Source organism: Lampris incognitus, chromosome 5 (assembly GCF_029633865.1).
Source record: "Lampris incognitus isolate fLamInc1 chromosome 5, fLamInc1.hap2, whole genome shotgun sequence".
NCBI lineage: Eukaryota > Metazoa > Chordata > Actinopteri > Lampriformes > Lampridae > Lampris > Lampris incognitus.
Genome location: NC_079215.1, coordinates 14,683,663 through 14,699,350, shown reverse-complemented (window position 1 = coordinate 14,699,350; position 15,688 = coordinate 14,683,663). Strand labels below are relative to the sequence as shown.

Genomic DNA, 15,688 nt, shown 5'->3' with positions numbered 1-15,688 from the left:
ACAGATTTTCAACTGGATTCAGGTCTGGGCTCTGCCTGGGCCATCCCAAAACCTTGATCTTTGGTTGAAGCCATTCCTTTGTTGATTTGGATGTATGCTTTTGGTCGCCGTTGTGCTGAAAGGGTGAATTCCTCTTCATCGCCATCTTTCTAGCAGATGCCTGAAGGTTTTGAGCCAAAATCAATTGGTATTTGGAGCTATTCATGATTCCCTCCACATGGCTAAAGCCCCAGTTTCAGTTTAAGAAAAGCAGCCCCGAAGCATCATGCTGCCACCACCATGCTTCACCGTGGGTATGGTGTCCACCAAAAGGTGATGTACTGTGTTGTTTTTACACCTAACATACCTTTTGGAATTATGGCCAAAAAGTTCAACCATGGTCTCATCAGACCATAACACATTTCTCCACGTGGTTTTGGGAGACTGTATGTATCGTTTTGCTAAATTTAGTCAGTCTTGGATGTTTGTTTTTTTTTTATGTGGAAATTCTTCCATCTTGCCACCCTACCCGATGACCCAGACATATGAAGAATACAGCAGATTGTTGTCACATGTAGAGAACAACCAGTACTTGCTAGAAATTCCTGCAGCTCCTTTAATGTTGCCGCAGGCCTCTTGGCAGCCTCCCTGACCAGTTTTCTCCTTGTCTTCTCATCAATTTTGGAGGGACATCCTGTTCTTGGTAATGTCACTGTTGTGCCACATTTTCTCCACTTGATGATTGTCGTCACTGTGATCCATGGTATATCGAATCCCTTGGAAATTCTTTTGTACCCCTCTCTTGATCGATACCTTTCAACAGTGAGATCCCGTTCATGCTTTGTAAGCTCTTTGTGGACCATGTCTTACAGCTGGATGCAGCCCAAGATGATGTCAGGAAAATCCTACAGGAACAGCTGAAATTTATTTGGGGTTTATCAGCGTCGCGCTAACCACTGCGCCACTGTGCCGCCTCACAGCAGGAAGGTCCTGGGTTCGAGCCCCAGGGTAGTCCAACCTTGGGGGTCGTCCCGGGTCGTCCTCTGTGTGGAGTTTGCATGTTCTCCCTGTGTCTGCGTGGGTTTCCTCCGGGTGCTCCAGTTTCCTCCTACAGTCCAAAGACATGTAGGTCAGGTGAATCGACCATACTGAACTGTCCCTAGGTGTGTGTGTGTGTGTGTGTGTGTGTGTGATGGCCTGGCGGCCTGTCCGGGGTGTCTCCCCGCCTGCCGCCCAATGACTGCTGAGATAGTTCGTATTCGTATAATGGATGGATGGATGGATGTTTATCAGTGTCACTTTAATTAATGACAGGTGTATACTAACTACTATTTAACATGAGTTTGAATGTGATAGGTTAATTCTGAACACAGCCACATCTCCAACTATAAAAGGAAGCGCACACTTAAGCAACCAAGTTTTTGTAAGTTTTGTATTTTTTCTCCCCTAAAATGTGTCTGATTGTTTTTCATTTTATTTTTATAGGTTGTAATTTCACATTAAGGGTGGAAAAAGTTCTGACATGATTTATCTTGGTTTATTTTTTTTTTACATCACAAAAACCTTCATTTATAAAATCATGTGATGAGATCGAAGATGGCGCCATACCGTGGCGAATCGCTATGAGCTGCTCTCACTTTGTTGTTTTTTCATGTATGTCGCTTTTGTTTTATATGTGCAAAACACATCTTGCATAATTACCTATGATTGCCAGACTTTACTGGACATAAGATTAGACATTCCCAACAGCTGGAAGCCGCGGGACTTGCCAAGTAAGATTACCAGTAACAAACAGGTACCGCCATGGAGTAACTGCCGCAGACAGTGCTGCCGGAGGCGAGGTAAAAGAGGTGGCACCCTGGTGAGGTTAAGACAGCGCCCTGCCCGGGCCCTGATTCCCAGCATACTGCTTTCTAACATCCAGTCCTTCAACATCAAGCTGGACGAACTTCATTTCCGAATAAGCTCTCAAGGTACACAAAGGACCGTTGTGTGTTTCTGTGCACTGCATGGACCGTTCCATGACGATTACTGGCACGGTAAAGGGAGGTGGTGTATACTTATTTATTAGCAGTTCGTGTTGCACTGACGTGGAAATAGTCTCTCAGTCCTGATTGCAAATGTTGGAACAACTAACAATAAGATGCAGACCATTCTATCTCCTCTGTGTGTTGTTAACTGCTGTCTACATACCACCACAAGCTGCTGCTGCCGCAGCAGCGCTGGATGAACTGTATGGAGCCATTAGCCGGCAGGAGAACTTGGACCCTGAGGCCATTTCATTTTTGGCGGGGGACTTTAACCACTTTAACCTGAAATCTGTGCTACCAAAATTTTACCAGCATGTCACCTGCCCATCCAGAGGTAATAAGACTCTTGAACACTGTTACTCCACGGTCAAGGCAGCTTACAGCTCTATCCCACGACCTCACTTTGGGAAATCAGACCCCCTGTCAGTGTTCTTGCTTGTCTAAAAGCAGAAAGTGATGTGCATACACCCCACTTTGAGGACAGTACAGTGCTGGACTACAGAACACGAATCCAAACTTCAGAGATGTTTTGAATCAACAGACTGGTCAATCTTTAAGGATTCAGCCTCGCGTTTAGATGAGTATCGTCAATCAGTCACTGGCTATGCTAGATTCTGTGTGGATAACTGTATCCCAGTACGTACTATTCACTCCTCCTACCCCAACCAGAAGCTCTGGATTAACAGCAACATTCACCTAAGGTTGAGGGAGTGTACCACTGCTTTTAAATCAGGGGACAAGGAATGCTAAAAAAAAAAAAAAAATCCAGGTATAACTTAAGGAGAGCCATCAAAGCTGCTAAAAGACAATATAGAGACAAACTAGAAAGTGAATACAGTGGCTGTGGTGACTCATGGTGCATGTGGAGGGGGCTGCAGGTGATTACGGACTATACATCCAAACCTAGTGTGGCTAGTAACACCTCTGCCTCTCTCCTGGACCAGCTTAACAACTTTTATGCCCGCCTTGAAGCTCACAACTTGGACCCAGTGACAGCAGCACAGTGCCCACCCGATAAAGTCGATCTACAGGTGACAGAGGCTGATGTGAGCAAAACTTTTAAAAGGGTTAAGGCTCGTAAAGCTGTTGGCCCAGACGGCATCCCTTCCTGTGTCCTCAAGACATGTTACACTCTGCTATCTCAGGGTTTTACTGACATTTTTAACCTGTCTCGGTCATTGTGTGTGGTTCCACTGTGTTTTAAGAAAACCACCATTGTGCCTATACTTAAGAAACATCTGTCTCTCGCCTTAATGAATACCAACCTGTTGCGTTGGCCTCTGTTAATATGAAGTGCCTGGAAAGATTGGTTAGACCATATGTTGTTTATTGATTGCAGTTCTGCTTTTAATACAATTGTACCATCCAAACTGGTGTTGAAACTCCGAGGTCTTGGTCTGGGCAACTCTATCTGTAATTGGCTATTTGATTTCCTGACAGGCAGGCCCCAGACTGTGAGAATAGGTAAAACATACTCCTCCACATTAGTTCTTAGGACTGGTGTGCCTCAGGGCTGCTGTCTCAGTCCCTTATTGTAGAGTCTGTTTACACACGACTGTGTTGCCAAATATGAAAACAACAGCATCATTAAATTTGGAGATGATACCACAGTGATTAGACCAATAAGTGACAGTGATGAGAAGGCCTAGAGGAGGGAAGTGGAAGTTTTAACCATATGGTGCCATGATAACAACCTCTAAATGTCACAGAAACTCACAATCCTATTTCCATCAGTGGGTCACCTGTTGAAATTGTGGGCAATTTTAGATTTCTCTGTGTACACATCACAGACACCCTCACATGGTCTCTCAACACCAATGGCATCCTGAAGAAGGCACAGCAGAGACTGTATTTTCTGAGGCGTCTCAAGGGTTTTGGTATAAGTACCAAAACTCTTATGAACTTTTATCGCAGTACAATCGAGTGTCTTGACAGGCTGCATCACAGTGTGGTTTGCCAACATGACTGCTCAGGACTGCAGTCTGCTGCAAAGGACTGTAAAAACAGCAGCAAAAAGATCACTGGCATGGAACTACCACAACCTCATAATAATTACACCACTCGCTGCAAAAGGAAAGCCCAAAACATCATTAAGGACACCAACCACTACGCTCATGTTCTGTTCTCGCTCCTTCCACCCATAAAATGTTAGCGGAGCATCAAATCACACACCACCCATCTCAGTAATGGTTTCTTTCCAAAGACAGTCTGGTTGCTGAACAGCTGATGCACCCATATACGCCTTACATTGTTGTGTTATCCTGTACCATCAGTGTTGGGAGGGTTATTTTTAAAATGTATCCCACTACAGATTACATGTCATGAAATGTAATTTGTAACATATTCCGTTAGATTACTCAGTGTGGATAATGTATTCTAAATACTTTGGATTACTTCAATATTTTCTTACATTTTGTGTAACAGTATATGTAGCATTCACACAATACTACTTACTTGAGTAGACTACTCTGTTTCTTCTATTGTATCAACTGGCTGAATTTGAGTCACCTTAAATACATATTAACAAAGGCTAGAAGAGTATGTAAACACAAATGATCTATGATTTTTTTTATCTGGTAAAAAAAGAAAAAAGAAAGAAAGAGAACTTTTCCATGTCCTTTTCTTTATTTCCATAGCTGTTAGAATGAAAAGCCTTAGACAAAGATGAAAATATAGCATACTGTTTTACTGAATTTACTGTTGAACTAACATTTAGGTATCACTTTCACTGCATTTTGTGTCACAATCCTCTTAAAATAAGAATGGCGCCAAAGAAGGAAAAAAAATTAAGTAATCCGTTAATTTCAAGAATGTAACTGTATTCTGAATACCATAAATTTAAATTGTAATTTGAATAGTTACTCGTATTTTGTATTCTAAATACGTAATGCCATTACATGTATTCTGTTACTCCCCAACACTGTGTAACATATATATATATATATAATATATATATAATATATATATATATATATATATATATATGACAAAATTGAACTTGAACCATTTTAACGGATGTGTAGATTTTTTTATATCCTCTGTATGTGTGCTTTATGGCACATATGTAGAGCAATTTTAAAAACCCTCTTCTGCAAGTCTTTTGAGCCATGGCTTATAAATAAAGGCACATATTTTGTCGCCTCGCTATTAAGAAAAGAAAAAAAAAGCCTGGTTGTCTCAACTGCAACAGCTGCTGTAAAAGATGTTGGTGAGATCCAGAAAGTTACCTGGCGTCGCTTCAGAACGAATTTTGTCTCGGCGTCTGCACAAGCTGGACCACGATCCATTGTTTTGAAGAGGAATTAAATGTTCAAGGAGCGTTGCGAAATTAATTACTGTGCATCGACAAACTCCCGTTCCCGTACAGCCATGCACTTTTACATAGGAACTGCAGTCAACTTCGTTTGCCACTAGCACCCTTAAGTAGGACTTGTTCCTACCAGTTGTCGAGCCTGTTCATAAGAGTGTGAACTTGACTGGATAAAGCGCTAAAATGATGTGCGAGCGACAACCGTGATTAGCTCTGGTGTGAACAGGGCCCCTGAGAGTAAAGGATTGGTCACCATGTGTGACAGTGACTGAAGTGCTCTAGGGGTCGCTGTTGCAATACCTTCTGAGAAAGCAGCGTCGGTGCCCTCGCCGAAGCCCATGGAGCCATCAGACAGCCACAGCTCCCTCTTCGACAGCAGGAACATCTGAGTGTTGAGGCTGAACTCTGCCGCCACTGGGTCGCTCACCTGCAGGTGCCAGTACACAGGGCAGAGAGCGATGCTCGGTTTTAGGAGGACGAAAAAAAGATTTCAAATGTAAATCAGCTCCCTTCAAGTAAAAAAAACAAAACAAACAAAAACCTTAATATTCATCAATTATTAGATTCTGTGATCATTGTTTCAAGAAAAATCTTATGAAGGGTGAAACTGCACCGGGACCAGGAGAAAGCATCGCTAGTAAAAATTTGACTTCAAAACTCAATAACAAATCAAACGACTTGTAACAATCAACATTTACATGTGGTGTACTTGCAGTTAATTCAGTATGTTTAGACTTTTAAGAAAATGCACACCCGTACTAAGCGTGTGGTTATTCTAATTTATTCTTGCAGGAGAGGCAGGCTGACCTGTTGGAAACGTATGTCCATGTCAAAGGTAAGTGGCTCTCTGGGGTGGCAGACAGGAGGGATACTAAACTCTCCATTGGGAGACGCGCTGCAGGGGATTAACTTCACTGTGTACGTTCCAGAGTAGTCACGCACCTGGAAATCACACACACAAACAGGACAATCCCAGTCAGGCCTTGCATTAGTTCTGAGATCATCTCGGCACACAACACTAAAGTCCAGAGAGTAGAGAGGATCTCACAGCAAAGTCTGAGACAAAGCTCCACTGCTGCATTGGCTGGTTGTAGGTTGGCTCAGTCCTGACGAGGGCAAGAGTAAATGTCAGCCCAGGGTGGTCCGCACACATCACCATGGATGACAGGCTGGTTCCTGAAAACACAAGCATATAGTCATACATATTTATAGTTGTTTCTTGGTAAAACTAAAACTTAAGTCCCAGTGTCTGCCTTTGCATTTGTAAAGCTCTAGATAGTTGAGGCTATTTATTTCCCAACTGTAAATGCTGTGGGGGTCATTTTTGACATTTGCTGGGATGACCCCGGAGTTTTCACACAGGAAGACATCCTAATCTGGACCTCCAGAAATAGATGGATGTGGGCCACAGAGTAATCCAGCTGGAGTGGGATATAAAGAACGACCCGACTGGATAGGTTTTGGATGTGTGTGTGCTAATGTGTGAGTTTGCGTTTGTGCGTTTACCTGGATGTGACATAACAAACTGTCCCCTGAAGCGAGCCTCAGTTTTGAAGTTGACCACCAAGCGGCCCTCCTCATTGATCCTCATGCTGGTAGGGTACATGGCTCCTACACAAACAAAGTCACCGTTTAACAACACCAACTCACTATTGCAGACAAATGACGAATACAGCAACGAGTGTCATATTTGTCCTTTCCTGAGTACCAGCAGGGAGCAGCGGTGGCTCTGAAAACAGTACCTTGCAGCTCGGCCTCAGGTGGGCTACCAACGCCATCCTGCCACAGAATAGCTGTATCATACACGAAGGTGAGTTTGAGCTCTGACTGCAGGTCAAAGTGCTGCCAACCTCCCACAGCCACAGGAGAGTGGAAGACGTAAGACACAAACAGAGGCACTCGAAGGGTGACGTAGGACTGGACCAGGTTCAGCACCTAGGTGTTAATCGATGGAAAGGGAAAGTTACACTGTTTTGAGTGTGTATAGCAAAATATGAGCGTGTGCATCTGTGTCAAGCTTGCATACTCTTATCTTTTACCTGTCCGTCTGTGCCTATGGAGCCTCCGCAGTTGTTCAATAGCTCAGACATGTCGTAGTAGCTGGTGAACTCCCAGAGACAGGCCTCCAAGTTCAGGTTCCTGTAGAAGCGCAGGGAGTTGGCCGAGCGCAAGGCGACGCTGTACTGATAGGGAGATGTCTCGCCAATGATCTCCGGGTTCTTGGTAGCATCGGTGATGAAGCCGTGGCCAGTCTGGATCTCGTTGAAGTCCAGCAAGTTGGAGCAGCGGTGATTGCCCACGCGGGTGCCATCAGGACTCAGCGTGAGCTCGAAGTTAGACAGAGGCCTCGTGGAAATCACCGGTAACATGCCTAGGGAGAAAGGAGAGCTTCTACTTGTCAGTGCTGTTTTTTTCACTATTTCGCCAGGAGACCACCTAAACACGGCTTTCAGTCACTGGAGATCAGACATGCTAACTTAAGGGAAAATGTTTGTGGGTGCCCATCCAAGAGGATAGAAATGACAATGCATCTAGCTTGTATTTTTCCTGTTTTCTCCCCATCAAAAGTGCTTCTAAATCAACTTGTCCAATGTTTTTTCATAGCCATCTATTGAAAAATGAATGTTTTTTAACATTCTGATATTCAGTGCACACAAGTTACTAGTGAAAGCCAGCGGTCTGACATTTATCCATTTTTATTTTTTTGCAGAAATATTTGGGGGTGCTCAGGCTCCTCAGCACCCACAGAGCTGGCGTTTACGCTGGAGATACAGTGTGATGGGATGTGAAGAGGAAACGGCTCGAGGGTTCATCACTCACCGTCCATGTGAGGCATGTTGACCGTCAGTTTGATGAGGTTGGGAAAGTCAGGGTCATCTGGGCCCGTGTAGCGGATCTTAGCGGAGAAGGGCTCAGCTCCCACGGTACCAGCAATACGAGGCTGGCACATACCTACAAACACATTTTAGTGTAAACACGGTCTGAAAGCAAGACGAAACGGTGTCATCAACAAGACTTGATGATGGTGTCTCCGAGTCAGAATCACAACTTATTGGCCAAGTATGTTCCCGCATACAAGGCATTTGTTGGCTCACATGAGTCAACATTAGACAAAATACAATGCATGCAATACACAACTACGATAGCAGTAAATAGGCTGGGTGTAAAAAAATGTTCTTTTTTTTTTGTATTTTACTTTTTCATTAGACAGTGCAGTGAAGAAGTAGACAGGAAATGAGGGTGAGAGGGAGGGTATGACATGCAACAAAGATCGCCGGCTGGATTCGAACCGTGGCCATGTGATATGCACTCTAACCATTCAGCTATTAAGGCACCCCGGGTTAAATAATAATAAGAAAGGTTGGTAGGAATTAGGGAATACTGTATAAAATAAACACTAATATGACCAGACATATTAGTACTGCAAATTAACACTACTATGTAAAAGAACAGAGGATATTAGCTGAAGTGTGTATACAGAGGAAATACACTGTTGCATGGATGCACCGTCATATAAACCAAAAATAAATCAAATGTCATCTCGCGCCTGATCCCCCTTGCCACACACCTTCTTCCTTGCTCATCACCACAATAGGGCTGGACAGCTCTAGGCCCGCATCGCCATTAGTGTTGAAGGCCCTAGCGGCACACTGGATCCTAGAGCCGGCCTGGAAGTAGATGGCGTCCAGGGTGATGGACTTGGTGTTGGTGAAGAAAGTGTTGGTGTCCACCTCCTTCATGGGGCTGGTCACTCCATCTGATCCAGTGGGGGCACTGACCAGCCAGCGGTACTGAGTCAGCGTGTCGTTGATGTTTTCCGCCGTGCAGATCGACCCCGTTTTGTCAAAATCATGGTACTTCGGATTGCAGGCCTGCGTGGGATGACACAACAGAGAAAACAACGTTGGTTTCTGCCAAACTGCCCTGTCTGAGAAATAAAATGGTAGTCAAGGACAGATGACCCTCTCTCCCTCTTGAAATGTTCAAATGTCCAGGATAAGAGTTGATGCAGATTTAAAAAAGAAATAATGACAGCTAGAATAAATATGGCTTCAGTCCATCAATGTATGAAGGTGAGGCTGAGGATAAAAGTTAACCGGATTTGCAAAACACAAGCGAGAGAGGTTTTTTTTTAAGCATACTTGTGTTCAGCACATGGGCTCATTGGGCGATTGTGTAATGTGTTGGAGGTACTCGTCTGTACTCCTGAAGCTTTACGTGCACCTCTGAGGACGCAAACCGCTCACCGTTACGCAAACAACAGGATAACCATTGGGTGGGTGGGGTTTATCTTTGGTACGCCCCGTGTCATCATACATGAGAAGCGAGACCACCTGGGGCACGGCAGGGAAGGTGACATCGGCGACACTGTCCATCTCCTCAATGTATACGATGGCTTTATTCATCTGGTGAGAGGAGGACAAGGAGTAGTTAGCACTGAAATTAAACCATTGGCAGTTCCAAATAGTTGATTCTTGTTCATTCATCCAATCATTCCTTCCTTCCTTCATTCATCCCTGGGTTCAACTATGCCATCACTCTTCAATTCAGCCATTCATGTACCTGTCGTAAAGATGCAAAAGTGAATATCTGACCGAATTAACGTTTTCCTTTCAGGAGTTAGTACCCAGTGTTGAGCGTATGGGCAGAATGTGACATAGTTCTGTTTATAGGCCCCGTCTACTGTTTGGCTGTGGGAGGAAATCCCCCCCCTTGCATCCCACTCCAAAGGCAAAGGCTTTTTATAAGACACTAGGATTCAGGCTTGCTGACAACCGTGGCAGCTGCTGCCTGGCTATTTTAATGCAGGCCGAACACGACAGGGCACACGCTCACGTGTGTAGGTATGCAGCGCTGTATGGGACAGCGTGCGTAGCCATGTTGGTGTGTATTTTGCATGGATGTGTGTGTATTCATAAGCCATGTGCTCTCCGTCTCACCTGGATTTCGGCTACCATGTACTCGTCCGGCTTCAAGTGCACGGTGAAGGCCTCTCTCATCTCTCTCTGACCATCATATAGGATCTCGACCTCGACAAAGTGTTCTTTCTCGCCCTCCTTGAACTCCACATCTTAGAAACACACAGAATAAAGTCGTCTAATCTCCACCACAAACCCGCATGTCATAACAAGAAGCACTGTGCCATTCTGAAGAGGGTAGCTTCGATTTTATCGTTTCACTTCACCGGTCACGACACTTCGGGTATGACCGCGAGTTAAATCTCGTTTGAATCCCCATAGAGGCGGCAGCTCACCCTCTGACAGCGGGTTGTAGTCCTCCCCTGACGTGGCAGAGCCATCCTTCGTGTGCACTCTGACCACGGAGACCTTGGAGGTGTCGCCCACACGCAGGATGGGAATCCTCACGGTCGCCACATCCCCTTTGACCTGGGGCTCCCGCACGCTGTACTTGATCTCAGAGAAACGGATGATCGACTCTGCGGATCGAGAGCAAGTTAAACTCAGAAGATGAGTGAGTATAGGCGACGATTTATTTGAGTCGTCGTTTTTCTTTTCCATTGCAGCTTAAGTTTAGTTGAGTCTCAAAAGTCCTAACAGATTGGTTTTAGGGTCTAAGGGCAGGATGTTGTGTTGCTGTAAAGCCCACTGAGGCAAATTTGTAATTTGTGATATTGGGCTATACAAATAAAATTGACTTAACAAGTAAATAATATAATATTTATGCACAAATTTCTTTCCTAGTTTTTATGTCTATTTGAAAATATTTCAATTTGAAACTACACATACTTCAGCACACGTGTATGTAGAGTTAATTTCAAACACCTCTTTGCTTACTACACCTCCGTATTACGGTCATTGACATATTTCACTTGCTTCAACAACCACCGCGTCCACCAAAAGTTTTGAGGCAAGTAAAACACGTACTGTCTTTCTCATCCGTAATGGTGACCAGCGCTTCCTTCTGCTCCCCAATGGAGGCTCCATAGGGGGACTTGCTCTTGGGATTTCCCAGGACCAGGCGGAACTCCTCGGCCTCCTCATAGATGGAGTCATCCACCAGTTTTACTATGCAAGGTTTCTCACTCTCGCCTGGGTAGAAACAGTTCATATGCAAAGACGAAGTTTGCAGTGCAAGATGTAACAAACAGCAAAAGATTTTATATATATAATACAAAAAAAAAAAGAAGGGGGGGGGTTCTCACCTGGTAGGAAAGTGATGACTGACGCGTCAGTGTTGGGCCTCTCATCATAATCCATCATAACCTGAGCAGAACCCTGGCGGGTGTAGCAGCGCACCGTCGACTTGAGGTTTATATCTCCATTACGGTACACTATGGCCTTTACTTCCCCATCACTCTCATCCACCTTGTAGCTGCCTTCCTTAAACTGCACCTTGGGCACTGCAAGGACAAATAAGCCTTTGTTACAAGAAGAAGTAGAAACATGTGTCACTAGAAACTGAACTCGAATTTGAAAACAAAAAAAACTGAATTCAAATCACTAATTTGAATTTGAAAAAACGGAATCTGAAACACAATTTGAATTTGCATTGTTTATCTTGAATAATTGCACTGAGAAACTGAATCTGATCAGCCTAATTTGAAATTTAATTTACTAGTTTGGAACTGAATTCAGTTCTCACAATTCAAATTCAGTTCTTGAAGTTCAATTTCACTTTACTGTGACACACATCCGGTCACTGAGGAGAAGCAATGGAGTACAGAGTCACAGAACTCCTTTTGGGCCAATCAGCACCTTTGTTTTTGACCATTTCCGTTAACGTAGCATTAATGTTAGCTCGTTTCAGCAGTGTTGGCACTGTGCACATGACATTTTGCAGACAGTGGCCATTAGGCTATTAATTTTATGCATAATGAAATTGTCAGGTTAAATTAAAATCAAATGTGGGGGCGTCCGGGTGGCGTGGCGGTCTTTCTGTTGCCTACCAACACAGGGATCGCCTGTTCGAATCCCCGTGCTAGCCTACAGACACAATTGGCCATGTTTGCGGGTGGGAAGCCAAATGTGGGTACATGTCCTGGTCGCCTCACTAGCACCTCCTCTGGTCAGTCGGGACGCCGTTCGGGGAGGAGGGGGAACTGGGGGGAATAGCATGATCCTCCCACGTGCTACATCCCCCCGGTGAAACTCCTCACTGTCAGGTGAAAAGAAGCGGCTGGCGACTCCACATGTATCAGAGGAGGCACGTGGTAGTCTGCAGCCCTCTCTGGATCGGCAGAGGGGGTGGAGCAGCGACCGGGACGGCTTGGAAGAGTGGGGTAATTATGTTTGAGACAAATGACTGTATGTTTGATAAAAAGGCAAGCTTGTGGGATTCGAGTTACGTCCATGCAGAACAGCTTTACTCATGGAGGAGCGAGTTGGTCCAGTCACATGATCCAAATGCTGCCTTGAGAAAGCGAAGATGCCATGTAAAAGCACCGCTCTGTAATGCTCAAAATCAGCGAGGGGCAGCATAAAACAACCCACTGTTCTTTGGGAGATTCATTTTTGGCCAACTTACGCTGCTGTCTGCACAAAGTTTAGCAAGGTGTATAGCGACTAGGGGCACTGTCCAACCAGCCAAGAAACTGGAGAAGGGTATAAGTATGAATTTAAAGAAGTTCATGGTTCGGACTTTATTTATTTATTTATTTATTTATTTATTTTGTCTTCACAGCTTGAACAAAATGAGTGAATGAATAAATGAATTAAAAACAACTTTGGCACATTTTCTTTCTTAATTTATAGACGCTAAGCTTTTAAGTAAAAGGGTCTGAAACAAAGGTGACCGTGAATAAAATGAGGATTAACTGAACCGGGTATTGTTGTAAAGGTCCTGCAGCCACGTCCTTAAAGGCTGCGGCTATGTGCTGGAGAGACTCACCATCGGTGGTTGTGTCATTGATCGTGATAGTCGTCTTGCTGGGTTCCCCCAACACAGCATTCATTTGCATCCGCAGCACCAGGTCAAACGTCTCGGGCCCCTCCAGCTCCGGCTGGCCCAGGTCATCCAGAATGGTCACCCTGAATGTCTGCATGGTCACTCCGGGGGCAAAGTCCAGGTTTCGACTGATGCCAACATAGTCTAGGCCAGCTTTAAAACAGATAAAAGTAAGCAACTGGCCAGGCAAAATCCTGCAAGAATACCATGGTTGCTGTTGATCCGCAGATCCTCCTACCTTCAGCAGAGACAGGGTCACTCTTCCTGGAGCGGACAGTGACAGTAGCAGTCTTAGAAAGGTCAGTCCCTGTCCTCCAGACCGTCACCTCAACATAGCCTGAACTCTCATCCACCGTGTACTCCGGCTCCCCAAAGTACAGGGACGGCTCTGTGGCATTTGGGAGAAACACAAGAACAATGGATTAAATGTTGCAGGAAGGACATTTTCAGACTTCATGTAGTCAGTTGTTGTCAGTGATAGCAAATAATCGCTATGTCACAAACTACTGTATGCTCAGAAAGTTCCCAAAACTTTGGAATAGCGTACACTAACTTTATTCCCATTACATGTTAGGAATTATGCAGCAGCATCTTGCCGTTTTCCTTAACAACAAATGTTTTTTAGGATGGAATAACTCTGATGTTGAATAATGAAATTGAATACGTTTGTAATGAAGTTTAACACGCATTATTTACTAGTGAGACCACATATCTCGCAGCTTGTCAGCTTGACAGACAGACGTGGAATGGCTGGCTGGGTCAGCTCCGACATTTGTAATTCCGCACAGGAAGACAGCTTTCATCCCTCTTGTCCTACCCTCGACACCCCCGCTCCCCCCTCCCTCAGCCATCTAACACTAGACAGCCCTGTCTGAACCTTGCGCCAAAGGGTTGAGCGTTCAGCCGAACAACAAGGTGTGTGTGCACATGTATGTAGGTGCACAATCACTGGCGCATCGAGAGAGGATGTGCCCGATGGGTGTTGAAAGAGCAGCTGATGAGCGGAGAGGGGGTGGGGGGGGGCAGAAAGAGATGCAATCCTCCATTCTGCAAAGACAGAGGGCAAGAATGTAGACCCCTGGAACGCATGGTCAATTCATCTCTCCTCACCCGCCTATAAAGCCGTGTTCATCGCGCTCTGGCCAGCCAATGCTCTTACAGATCGACTGATAAAGGTGCAGATATAGGCGTGCTCCCTTTTTAGTCTCTATCAATGCCCGCATTCAGTGTCGCTTATTTTATGTCATGACGCCCTTAGTTGTAATAGTTAAAAAAATGTAAAAAAAACTAACGGAAAAAATAACATTCATATAAGGTGAGACAAAGGGTAATTTGCAGCGTGAATTTTTCTATAACAGACATCCGTTGCTGTGGTAAGGACATCTGGCACACTTTCAGTGTCTTCTAGTCACAAAGCTAGCTATTTAGTACAGCCGGGGAGGGGAGGGGGTTGCTCTGTGGGGGGAAGAATGCCAACATGGCAACCTTAAAGATCACTGGGAGGAAGAGCCAGACAAATGACAATAGAGGCCTAATGCTGGCTAGGATCCAAAACACGGGTTTACTCAGCCAGGCAGATGGTTTTACACACACACACACACACACACACACACACACACACACACACACACACACACACACACACACACACACAGATTCATCCAGCTCTTTATGGAGGGGGTTTCGACTCAGGACCCACCAAGATGCAAACCCACAATAGAGGTTTACATTGGGGAGTCTCCGCTTGTCTCGTCACATGTCTGGGAATGTACACTGATTATTTATACATAAAGTTCAATTGTGCTCCAGCTCCAAATTGTTTTGGGAGGGATGCTCGCTCTGTCAGCTTGTCTGTCACTAGAACAAGTGAAGCCCAGGAAATGTGCCCCGGTGCATCATGGGAGAGGTGGAGGAGAGCAACGGCCGAGAGAATAGCCGTGAGTGAAACCGGTGACGTAGATTCACTCCCAAAAGATAGGCTTCAAGTAGTTCAGATGCATTAGGCTATTTGTACATGTGTTATTATGCCCATGTGCCCGCAGCGCTCCTTCAGCTAAAGGAGACCCTGACACTTCATGGTTTAAAGTGAGCACGCCCCTCCTCGAGCTGTAAACGAAACTTCAGCCACCTGAGATACCTGTAACATAAATAAGCATAATGCTGCACTGAATACCACCAACCGGAGGAGGGAGGGAAAACATGCCTATCATGTGAAATCCCTATACAATAGTCCCTGTCCCCCACCACCTGTCTTCTGGGTCTGCACACAAAGGGATCCCCTCTCGTCCCCCGTGCTTCACTGAACACCATTGGAGAGAAGGCAGTGCTGGGGCAAACCATACTGAAGCCCTTTCATCTACAAGACAGGCGAAGGGTAGAGGATAACGTTGACTGGAGTTGTTATTCTGCGCCTCGACACCTATTCATCGTGACCTTGTTTCCAATGGTTTAACACTTTGAGAAG

General features: G+C 45.0%; 1 protein-coding gene across 1 annotated transcript in view; it reads right to left on the bottom strand.

The window, feature by feature from the left end:
- frem3 (Fras1 related extracellular matrix 3) overlaps positions 1-15,688 on the bottom strand; it is a 54,205-nt gene that overhangs the window by 3,562 nt on the left and 34,955 nt on the right. Inside the window, 15 exon segments of the mRNA XM_056280622.1 lie at positions 5,620-5,746; positions 6,127-6,261; positions 6,368-6,495; positions 6,826-6,930; positions 7,062-7,254; positions 7,359-7,690; positions 8,140-8,271; positions 8,888-9,191; positions 9,567-9,725; positions 10,260-10,390; positions 10,574-10,756; positions 11,205-11,369; positions 11,483-11,680; positions 13,168-13,377; positions 13,463-13,612. Of these exon segments, the coding sequence (XP_056136597.1) occupies positions 5,620-5,746; positions 6,127-6,261; positions 6,368-6,495; positions 6,826-6,930; positions 7,062-7,254; positions 7,359-7,690; positions 8,140-8,271; positions 8,888-9,191; positions 9,567-9,725; positions 10,260-10,390; positions 10,574-10,756; positions 11,205-11,369; positions 11,483-11,680; positions 13,168-13,377; positions 13,463-13,612 (2,652 nt within the window).